The following is a 12,203-nucleotide window of genomic DNA, read 5'->3' on the forward strand; positions in this document are numbered from 1 at the left end:
ACCCTTGTAGATCGCGAGCGGAAGCGTTCCAATGAACGTGGATGACGGAGTCGTACTCGCCGTGATCCAAATCACCGATGACCGAGTGCCGAACGGACGGCACCTCCGCGTTCAACACACGTACGGTGCAGCGACGTCTCTTCCTTCTTGATCCAGCAAGGGGGAAGGAGAGGTTGATGGAGATCCAGCAGCATGAAGGCGTGGTGGTGGATGTAGCGGGTCTCCGGCAGGGCTTCGCCGAGCTTCTGCGAGAGAGAGAGAGAGAGAGAGAGAGAGAGAGAGGTGTTGCAGGGGAGGAGGGAGGCGCCCAAGGCTGTAGGTTGCTGCCCTCCCTCCCCCCCCTTTATATAGGCCCCTGGGGGGCGCCGGCCCCTGGGAGATGGGATCTCCAAGGGGGGGGCGGTGGCCAAGGGGGGGAAGGGGTTGCCTTGCCCCCCAAGGCAAGGGGGAAGCCCCCCCACCCTAGGGTTCCCAACCCTAGGCGCATGGGGAAGGCCCATGGGGGGGCGCCCAGCCCACTAGGGACTGGTTCCCTTCCACTTTCAGCCCGCGGGGCCCTCCGGGATAGGTGGCCCCACCCGGTGGACCCCCGGGACCCTTCCGGTGGTCCCGGTACAATACCGGTAACCCCCGAAACTTTCCCGGTGGCCGAAACTGGACTTCCTATATATAATTCTTCACCTCCGGACCATTCCGGAACCTCTCGTGACGTCCGGGATCTCATCCGGGACTCCGAACAACTTTCGGGTTTCCGCATACATATATCTCTACAACCCTAGCGTCACCGAACCTTAAGTGTGTAGACCCTACGGGTTCGGGAGACATGCAGACATGACCGAGACGCCTCTCCGGTCAATAACCAAAAGCGGGATCTGGATACCCATGTTGGCTCCCACATGTTCCACGATGATCTCATCGGATGAACCACGGTTTCGAGGATTCAATCAATCCCGTATGCAATTCCCTTTGTCAATCGGTATGTTACTTGCCCGAGATTCGATCGTCGGTATTCCAGTACCTTGTTCAATCTCGTTACCGGCAAGTCTCTTTACTCGTACCGCAATGCATGATCCCGTGACTAACGCCTTAGTCACATTGAGCTCATTATGATGATGCATTACCGAGTGGGCCCAGAGATACCTCTCCGTTACACGAAGTGACAAATCCAAGTCTCGATCCGTGCCAACCCAACAGACACTTTCGGAGATACCCTTAGTGCACCTTTATAGTCACCCAGTTACGTTGTGACGTTTGGCACACCCAATGCACTCCTACGGTATCCGGGAGTTGCACGATCTCATGGTCTAAGGAAAAAATACTTGACATTGGAAAAGCTCTAGCAAACGAAACTACACGATCTTTTATGCTATGCTTAGGATTGGGTCTTGTCCATCACATCATTCTCCTAATGATGTGATCCCGTTATCAATGACATCCAATGTCCATAGTCAGGAAACCATGACTATCTGTTGATCAACGAGCTAGTCAACTAGAGGCTTACTAGGGACACGTTGTGGTCTACGTGTTCACACATGTATTACGATTTCCGGACAATACAATTATAGCATGAACAATAGACGATTATCATGAACAAAGAAATATAATAATAACCATTTATTATTGCCTCTAGGGCATATTTCCAACACCGCCGACATATTTCGATCTTCGACTGCTGCATATCCTCTCCAACCCCTTCTTTATCAGGTCCTTGTCCCCTTTGGCGAACACAGTGGCGTAGGAATATAGACGTGTGATAACGTCTATTGCGCGCTGCTCGTACTGATTCTCCGGTGCAGGTGCCGTCAGGGATGCTGTAGTAGGCGTCGTTGCCGACCTCACCTCCGACACGAGTAATGTCGTACTACCATTGATGCTGGAGTGTACGAATGTCCCATTGAGTCCGTTTCCGAGATCCACCGACCACGCTGTCCTTAGAGGTGTGTTTGCTGATACACTAGTGTGTCCGTTTGACGTTTAATGGATGCTAGCAATAAATTCTTGATTTGACAAAAACATTACTTAAAGTTAGGCAATGGGGGGTAAGGTGATTTAGGATAATCATATATTTCTTCGGTTTGAAAATACTAGTCATAAACCCATGGGTCGGGCGGGTTAGCAATAAAAAAAGGTACATATACATCTAAAAAGTGTAAATGATATGTTCAAAAAACGTGTACATAACATTAGTGTTACTAATGTTTCTCAATAAGAATAGAGAAAGTAGCACTTTCTACATATTATTATACAAAGATATGATTGTCTGTACTACTTATCCATAGGAAGGGTCTAAAGAGGTCTCAGAGGAGTTTTGCTTTCATTTGTTTGTCCTAAACAGTTGGGATAAAGGAAATTTTATCCATTTACTTGCACTTTGTTCCTCCAAACCAAAGGGATAGATACTGCCACAAAAAGGAATTTTATATTCTTCTATCATACTAAGTTGGAAGACAGTCGGGAAGTCGTTGTGCTAAGGCCCCGTAGGAAGAGGTTATGCTTTCTTCTCGCATGTGTACGTTTGTCCTTGCGAGAAGGCAAAGAGAGAGGATAGAGAGGGGAGAGAGGGAGAGATAGGGAGAGGGGGGGGGGTACAGAGAGAGGGGGGACAAAGAAGTCAAACATTCTGTGGTAATTGATTTGCTATCATACTAGTACCTCGTACTTTCAAATTTTGCTTGTGGAATAAGATTAAATAACAACTTGGAGTATGATAACAACAACAACTCAGAATGTCTTGAATGTTTCAAAGATAAACAAAACGTCTTGAATGTTACAAAAATAACAAAAATGTCTTGAACATTTTCCGACTTGTGCTTCTGGCATAAGAAGTTCAGGCAATCAACTAAAAGCACATTCATCAAATGCATGAAATTATTGCAATGAATTGAGAAATCTGCAGATTTCATATGTCACAATATCTGGTGATCTTTGTCACACCGCACGCCAGATCGAGACAGAGAACATCGGGATGTCGCGCAAGTGGATGAAGAAGCACACATCCTTCTCACTGGAAACCCTGTACACCCTGCTGCAGCCGGTCACCATCTACCCCAGCATCACCATTTGCACCACTGCGTCTGCGGCACGAATCCGGCGCCCATCATCCGCTCCGCCCACTTCACCATCTGCTCGTGGCGCTCCCGGCGCTGCGCACCATCACAGGAAACAATATCCCTGATCTCATGCAGGAGCAGGCACCGTTCCACGTCCGACCGCTCCAGTGCTGACCCGCGTGCAGGTACGCTCACCTCCAGGGCATCAAACAGGGCCCCGTAGTATTTGAGCGCATAGTCATACCGGACCGCGAACTAACCGTTGTCGTCGGCCTCCAACGCCGTCACCACCATGAGCTTTGGCGATAGCTCCGCTAGGTCGCGGAGGAGCGCGTCGGCTCTCATCATGGTAGCATGGGCCTGCGCTTTTCCTTTCCTGTCGTGAGGACGAGCAGCCCACTTCTACAAACTCGTCGACGAGCAAACAGTGGAGTTGTAGGGTGGAGACGATGACCAGTGCTTCACCGCTCCTGATACCGAGGGGCTCGATGCTGAGTAGCTGATTGATGTGGAGTTTCACCGGGTGGAACAGGAAGCCAATGTGTAGGCTCTCGGCTTCCCGGGCGAGGAACGCACCGGTGACGGACAAGAACTCGTCGTCCTTGTTGACGATGGTTAGATGGAGGATTTGGTCATGTGCGCCCTCCCCCGGACACTTGGCAATGAGGCGGAGGAGCTGAAACCACTAGGCGGCTTCAACGCCGCCAAGGTCGACGACGTGGAGCACGGCAGTCCTCTCCGTCCGAGCTGCATCGATGATGGTGAAGTTCGCCGTGGTCCCGATGAGGCGGAGGAACGGGCACATCTCGGTGAAGTGGCGGCGCACCGCGGCGGCCGCCAGTGCGGAGGTAGTCTTGTGCTGCTGGAATACGCAGCACACGCCTTGGCATTGGTGGACCACGTGCAGCGCTAGAGTATCCGTGAACAAAGACGCGAGGCAGTGCAGGGGCCCGCTAACATCGTCCGATGCGAGACTGCTGCATATCCTCTCCAGCCCCTACTTTATCAGCTCCTTGTACCCTTTGGCGAACACGGAGGCACAGGAATATAGAAGTGTGATAAGGTCTATTGCGTGCTGCGTGTACTGATTCTGCGGTGCAGGTGCCGTCAGGGATGCTATAGTAGGCGCCACTACCGACCTCACCTCTGACACGAGTAATGTTGTAATACCATTGATGTTGGAGTGTACGAATGTCCCATTGAGTCCGTTTCTATGATCCACCGACCACACTGTCCTTAGAGTTGTGTTCACTGATACACTAGTGTGCCCGTTTGACGTTTAATGGATGCTAGGAATGAATTGTTGATTTAACAAAAAAAAAATATTTGAAGTTAGGCAATGGGGGATAAGGTGATTTAGGATAATCATATATTTCTTCGGTTTGAAAATACTAGTCATCAACCCATCGGTCAGGCGGGTTAGCAATAAAAAAAGGAACATATACATCTTCAAATGACATGTTCAAAAAAAGTGTAAATGACATGTTCAAAAAAAGTGTAAATATGCATTAGTGTTAGTAATGTTTCTTAATAAGAATAGAGAAACTAACACTTTCTACATATTATTATACGAAGATATGATTGTCTCTACTACTTATCCATTGGAAGGGTCTAAAGAGGTCTAAGAGGAGTTTAGCTTTCATTTGTTTGTCCTAAACAATTGGGATAAAGGAAATTCTATCCATTTACTTGCACTTTGTTCCTGCAAACCAAAGGGATAGATACTGCCACAAAAAGGAATTTTATATTCTTCTATCATACTAAGTTGGAAGACAGTCGGGAAGTCGTTGTGCAAAGGCCCCGTAGGAAGAGGTTATGCTTTCTTCTCGCATGTGTACGTTTTTCCATGCGAGAAGGCAAAGAGAGAGGATAGAGAGGGGAGAGAGGGAGAGATAGGGAGAGGGGGAGGTAGAGAGAGAGGGGAGAGAGAGGTCAAACATTTTGTGGTGATTGATTTTCTATCATACTAGTACCTCGTACTTTCAACTTCTGCTTGTGGCATATGATGAAACAACAACCAGGAGTACGATAATAAGAACAACTCAAAATGTCTTGAATGTTTCAAAGATAACCAAAACATCTTGAATGTTACAAAAATAACAAAAATGTCTTGAACATTTTCCAACTTCTGTTGCTGGCATAACAAGTTCAGGCAATCAACTAAAAGCACATTCATCAAATGCATGAAATTATTGCAATGAATTGAGAAATATGCAGAAATCACGTGTCACAATATCTGGCGATCCTCGTCACACGGCACGCCAGGTCGAGACAGAGAACATCGGGATGTCGCGCGAGTGGATGAAGAAGCACACACATCCTTCATACTGGAAACCCTGTGCGCCCTGCTGCAGCCGGTCACCATCTACCCCAGCATCACTGTTTGCGCTATTGCGTCTGCGGCGCGAATCCGGCGCCCGTCATCTGCTCCGCCCACTTCACCATCCGCTCGTGTCGTTCCCGGTGCCGCGCGCCATCATAGGCAATGATATCCTTGATCTCATGCACGAGCAGGCACCGTTCCACGTCCGACCACTGCATTGCCGACCCGCGTGCAGGTGCGTGATGACCCACAAGTATAGGGGATCAATTGTAGCTCTTTTCGATAAGTAAGAGTGTCGAACCCAACGAGGAGCAGAAGGAAATGACAAGTGGTTTTCAGCAAGGTAATGTCTGCAAGTGCCGAAATTGTAAGTAACAGAGTAGTTTGATAGCAAGATAATTTGTAACGAGCAAGTAACAATAATAGTAACAAAAGTGAAGCAAGGTAGCCCAATCCTTTTGAGGCAAAGGACAGGCCAAAACGATCTCTTATTGTAAGCAAAGCGTTCTTGAGGGTACACGGGAATTTCATCTAGTCACTTTCATCATGTTGATTCGATTTGTATTCGCTACTTTGATAATTTGATATGTGGGTGGACCAGTGCTTAGGTGTTGTTCTTACTTGAACAAACCTCCTACTTATGATTAACCCCCTCGCAAGCATCCGCAACTGCGAGAAAAGTATTAAGAATAAATTCTAACCATAGCATTAAACTTTTGGATCCAATCGGTCCCTTACGGAATAGCGCATAAACTAGGGTTTAAACTTCTGTCACTCTCGCAACCCATCATCTAATAACTACTCCACAATGCATTCCCTTAGGCCCAAATATGGTGAAGTGTCATCTAGTCGACATTCACATGACACCACTAAGGGAATCACAACATACATACTATCAAAATATCAAACACATATCAAGTTCACATGATTACTTGCAACATGATTTCTCCCTTGACCTCAAGAACAAAAGTAACTACTCACAAATGATAATCATACTCAAGATCAGAGGGGTTTTAAATAGCATATTGGATCTAAACATATAATCTTCCACCAAATAAACCATATAGTAATCAACTACAAGATGTAATCAACACTACTAGTCACCCACAAACACCAATCTATAGTTCTGATACAAAGATTGAACACGAGAGATGAACTAGGGTTTGAGAGGAGATGGTGTTGTTGAAGATGTTGATGGAGATTGCCCTCCCTAAGATGGGAGAGTTGTTGGTGATGATGACGACGAGGATTTCCCCCTCCGGGAGGGAAGTTCCCCCGGCGGGATCGCTCCGTCGGAGGGCAAAAGTGCTCCTACCCAAGTCCCGCCTCGAGACGGCGGCGCTCCATCCCGAAAGTCCTACCCTTATTTTTTGTAGGTCAAAATGACTTATATACCAGAAGATGGGTACCGGAGGTGGGCCGAGGGGAGCACAACCCACCATGGCGCGCCTGGGCTCCCTAGCGCGCCCTGGTGGGTTGTGCCCACCTGGTGGGCCCCCTCTGGTACTTATTTGCTCCAATATTCTTCAAATATTCCATAAAAAATCTCTCTGAAGTTTCAGCTTGTTTGGAGTTGTGCAGGATAGGTGGCCTGACGTAGCTTTTCCAGGTCCAGATTTCCAGTTGTCGGAATTCTCCCTCTTTGTGTGTAGCTTGCATATTATGAGAGAAAAGGAATTAGAATTACTCCAAAAAGCATTATTATGCATAAAAACATCATAAATAACAGTAGGAAAACATGATGCAAAATGGACGTATCAGTGGGCTCTCCTTCAGGGCATCAAACAAGGCCCCGTCATAGTTGAGCGTGTTGTTGAACTAGCCCATGAACTCGCCATTGTGGTCGGCCTCCTACTCCGTCACCACCATGAGCTTCGGCGATAGCTCCGCTAGGTCGCGGAGGAGCGCATCGGATCTCGTGATGGTAGCATGGGCTTGCGCTTTTCCTTTCCTGTCGTGAGGAAGAGCAGCCACTTCTACAAACTCGTCGGCGAGCAGACGGTGGAGTAGTAGGGTGGACACGATGACCAGTGCTTCACCGCTCCTGATACCGAGGGGCTCGATGCTGAGTAGCTGATTGATGTAGAGTTTCACCGGGTGGAACTGGAAGCCAATGTGTAGGCTCTCGGCTTCCCAGGCGAGGAGCGCACCTGTGATGGACAGGAACTCGTCGTCCTAGTTGACGATGGTCAGGTGGAGGATTTGGTCATGTGTGCCCTCTCCCGGATGCTTGGCTAAGAGGCGGAGGAGCAGAAGCCACTAGGCGGCTTCAGGGCCGCCGAGATCGACAACATGGAGCATGGCATTCCTCTCCGTCCGAGTTGCATCGATGATGGCGTAGTTGGCCGTTGTCCCGGCGAGGCGGAGGAACGAGCACATCTGGGCGATGTGGCGGCGCACCGCGGCGGCCGCCATTGCGGGGGTAGTCTTGTGCAGCTGGAGGGCGCGTCACACGCTCTGGCATGGGTGGACCGCGCGCAGTGATAGAGCATCGTCGAATGAAGACGCGAGCCAGTGCAGGGGCCCGCCGACATCGTCTGATGCGAGACTGTTGCGTATCCTCTCCAGCCCCTTCTTTATGAGCTCCTTGTCCCTTTGGTGAACACGGTGGCGCAAGAATATAGAAGTGTGATAAGGTCTATTGCGCGCTACTCATACTGATTCTGCGGTGCAGGTGCTGTCAGGGATGCTGTAGTAGGCGCCGTTGCCGACCTCACCTCCGACACGAGTAATGTCGTACTACCATTGATGCTGGAGTGTACGAATGTCCCATTGAGTCGTTTCCGAGATCGACCGACCACACTGTCCTTAGAGGTGTGTTCACTGATACACATGTGTGCTCATTTGAAGTTTAACGGATGCTAGGAATAAATTCTTGATTTGACAAAAAAATTACTTCAAGTTAGGCAATGGGGGATAAGGTGAGTTAGGATAATCATATATTTCTTCGGTTTGAAAATACTGGTCATCAACCCATGGGTCGGGCGGGTTAGCGAGAAAAAAAGGAATATATACATCTAAAAAGTACTTTCAACTTCTGCTTGTGGCATAAGAAGTTCAAAGGTTCTGTGGTAATTGATTTGCTATCATACTAGTACCACATACTTTTGCTTCTGGCATAAGATGAAACAACGACTAGGAGTATGATAACAAGAACAACTCAAAATGTCTTGAATGTTTCAAAGATAATCAAAACGTCTTTAATGTTACAAAAATAACAAAAATGTCTTGAACATTTTAAAACGTCTGCTTCTGTCATAAGAAGTTCAGGCAATCAACTAAAAGCACATTCATAAAATGCATGAAATTATTGCAATGAATTGAGAAATCTGCAGATGTCACATGTCACAATATCTGGCGATCCTCGCCACACTGCACGCCAGGTCGAGACAGAGAACATCCGGATGTTGCGCGAGTGGATGAAGAAGCACACATCCCTCTCACTGGAAACCTGTACGCCCTGCTGCAGCCGGTCACCATCTACCCCAGCATCACCGTTTGCGCCACTGCGTCTGCGTTGCGAATCCAGCGGCCTTCATCCGCTCCGCCCACTTCACCATCCGCTCGTGGCGCTCCCGGCACTGCGCGCCATCACAAGCAACGATATCCCTGATCTCTTGCAGCAGTAGGCACCATTCCACGTCCGACTGCTCCATTGTCAACCAGCGTGCATGTATGCTCTCCTCCAGGGCATCAAACAGGTCCCGTAGTACTTGAGTGTGTTATCGAGCCGACCCATGAACTCGCCATAGTGGTCGGCATCCTGCTCCGTCACCACCATGAGCTTCGGCGATAGCTCCGCTAGGTCGCGGAGGAGCGTGTCGGCCCTCATCATGGTAGCATGGGCCTGCGCTTTTCCTTTCCTATCGTGAGGACGAGTAGCCACTTCTACAAACTCGTCGGCGAGCAGATGGTGGAGCTGTAGGGTGGAGAGGATGACCAGTTCTTCGCAGCTCCTGACACCGAGGGGCTCGATGTTGAGCAGCTGATTGACGTGGAGTTTCACCGGATGGAACTGGAAGCCGATGTGCAGGCTCTCGGCTACCCGTGCAAGGAGCGCACGGGTGATGGACAGGAACTCGTCTTCCTTGTTGACAATGGTCAGATGGAGCATTTGGTCATGTGTGCCCGCTCCCGGACACTTGGCAAAGAGGAGGAGGAGCAGAAGCCACTGGGTGGCTTCAGCGCCACTGAGATGGACGACATGGAGCATGGCATTCCTCTCCGTCTGAGCTGCGTCGATGATGGCGTAGTTCGCCGTGGTCCTGGCTAGGTGGAGGAACGACCACATCTCGGCAAAGTGGCGGCGCCCCGCGGCGGCCGCTGGTGCAGGGGTAATCTTGTGCAGCTGGAGGGCGCGGCACACGCCCTGCCATAGCTGGACCACGCGCAGCGCTAGAGCTTCGGCGAACGAAGACGCGAGGTGGTGCAGGGGCCCGCCGACGTCGTGTGATGCGAGACTACTGCATATCCTCTCCAGCCCCTTGTTTATCAGCTCCTTGTCCCCTTTGGCGAATGCGGTGGCGCGGGAATATAGAAGTGTGATCAGGTCTATCGCGCGCTGCTCGTACTGATTCTGTGGTGCAGGTGCCATCAGCGATGCTATAGTAGGTGCCGCTGCCGACCTCTCCTCCAGCACGAGTAATGTCGTAGTACCATTCATGCTGTAGTGTACGAATGTCCCGTTGAGTCCGTTTGCGATATCCACCGACCATGCTGTCCTTAGAAGTGTGGTCACTGATACACTAGTGTGCCCGTTTGTCGTTTAACGGATGCTAGGAATAAATTCTTGATTTGACAATATTTTTTTACTTAAGGTTAGGCAATGGGGGATAAGGTGATTTAGGATAATCATATATTTCTTTGGTTTGAAAATAGTAGTCATCAGCCCATGGGTCGGGCGGGTTAGCAATAAAAGAGGACCATATACATCTAAAAAGTGTAAATGACATGTTCAAGAAAAGTGTAAATAACATTAGTTTTACTAATGTTTCTTAATAAGAATAGAGAAAGTAACACTTTCTGCATATTATTATACAAAGATATGATTGTCTCTACTACTTATCCATTGGAAGGGTCTAAAGAGGTCTGAGAGGAGTTTAGCTTTCATTTGTTTGTCCGAAACAGTTGGGATAAAGGATATTATATCCATTTACTTGCACTTTGTTCCTCCGAACCAAAGGGATAGATACTGCCACAAAAAGGAATTTTATATTGTTCTATCATACTAAGTTGGAAGACAGTCGGGAAGTCGTTGTGTTAAGGCCCTATAGGAAGAGGTTATGATTTCTTCTCGCATGTGTACGTTTGTCCTTGCGAGAAGGCAGAGAGAGAGGAGAGAGAGGGGAGAGAGATATAGGGAGAGGGGGTGAGAGAGAGAGAGAGAGAGAGGGGAGAGAGAGGTCAAACGTTGTGTGGTAATTGATTTTCTATCATACTAGTACCTCGTACTTTCAACTTCTGCTTGTGGCATATGATGAAACAACAACTAGGAGTACGATAATAAGAACAGCTCAAAATGTCTTGAATGTTTCAAAGATAAACAAAACGTCTTGAATGTTACAAAAATAAAAAAATGTCTTGAACATTTTCCAACTTCTGCTTCTGGCATAAGAAGTTCAGGCAATCAACTAAAATCACATTCATCAAATGCATCAAATTATTGCAATGAATTGAGAAATCTGCAGATATCACATGTCACAATAGCTGGCGATCCTCGTCACATGGGACGCCAGGTCGCGTGAGTGGATGAAGAAGCACACACATCCTTCTCACTGGAAACCCTGTACGCCCTGTTGCAGCTGGTCACCATCTACCACGGCATCACTGTTTGCGCCACTGCGTCTACGGCGCGAATCTGGCACCCTTCTTTCGCTCCGCCCACTTCACCATCCGCTCATGGCGCTCCCGGTGCTGTGTGCCATCACAGGCAATGATATCCCCGATCTCATGCACGAGCAGGCACCGCTCCACGTCCGACCGCTCCATTACTGACCCGCGCGCAGGTGCGCTCTCCTCCAGGACATCAAACAAGGCCCCATCGTAGTTGAGCGCGTTGTCGAACCGGCCTATGAACTCGCCGTTGTGGTCGGCCTCCTACTCTGTCACCACCATGAGCTTTGGCGTTAGCTCCGCTAGGTCGCGGAGGAGCGTCTCGGCCCTCGTCATGGTAGCATGGGCATGCGCTTTTCCTTTCCTGTCGTGAGGACGAGCAGCCACTTCTACTAACTCGTCGCGAGCAGACGGTGGAGCTGTAGGGTGGAGATGATGACCAGTGCTTCGCAGCTCCTGATACCGAGGGGCTTGATGCTGAGTAGCTGATTGATGTGGAGTTTCACCGGGTGGAACTGGAAGCCGTTGTGCAGGCTCTCGTCCTCTCGGGCGAGGAGCGCACCGGTGACAGACAGGAACTCGTCGTCCTTGTTGATGATGTTCAGATGGAGGATTTGGTCACGTGCGCCCTCTCCTGAACGCTTGGCAAAGAGGCGGAAGAGCAGAAGCTACTAGGCGGCTTCAGCGCCGCCGAGATCGACGACGTGGAGCACGGCATTCCTCGTCATCCGAGATGCATCGAAGATGGCGTAGTACGCCGTGGTCCCGGCGAGACGGAGGAACGGGCACATCTCGGCGAAGTGGCAGCGCACCTGCGCGGCTGGCAGTGCGGAGGTAGTCTTGTGCAGCCGGAGGGCGCGTCACACGCCCTGACATGGGTGGACCACACGCGGCACTAGAGCATCGGCGAACAACGACGCGAGGCAGTGCAGGGTCCCGCAGATGTCAACTGATGCGAGACTGCTGCATATCCTCTCCAGCCCCTTCTTTATCAGCTC

At 49.5% G+C, this 12,203-nt stretch overlaps 2 protein-coding genes across 2 annotated transcripts; both read right to left on the bottom strand.

Annotated features, from left to right (window-relative positions):
- Positions 1-3,053: 3,053 nt before the first annotated feature.
- LOC141040665 (scarecrow-like protein 3) lies at positions 3,054-3,398 on the bottom strand. The gene is made up of 2 exons (XM_073506780.1): positions 3,311-3,398; positions 3,054-3,220 (listed from the first exon to the last, which is right to left on the bottom strand). Exons 1-2 carry the CDS (start codon positions 3,396-3,398, stop codon positions 3,054-3,056), a joined length of 255 nt encoding a protein of 84 aa, XP_073362881.1.
- Positions 3,399-9,031: 5,633 nt separating this feature from the next.
- On the bottom strand, positions 9,032-10,036 carry LOC109773948 (scarecrow-like protein 3). Its single transcript, XM_020332673.1, has one exon. It carries the CDS (start codon positions 10,034-10,036, stop codon positions 9,032-9,034), a length of 1,005 nt encoding a protein of 334 aa, XP_020188262.1.
- Positions 10,037-12,203: the final 2,167 nt, after the last annotated feature.

Source organism: Aegilops tauschii, chromosome 2 (genome assembly GCF_002575655.3).
Source record: "Aegilops tauschii subsp. strangulata cultivar AL8/78 chromosome 2, Aet v6.0, whole genome shotgun sequence".
Lineage (NCBI taxonomy): Eukaryota > Viridiplantae > Streptophyta > Magnoliopsida > Poales > Poaceae > Aegilops > Aegilops tauschii.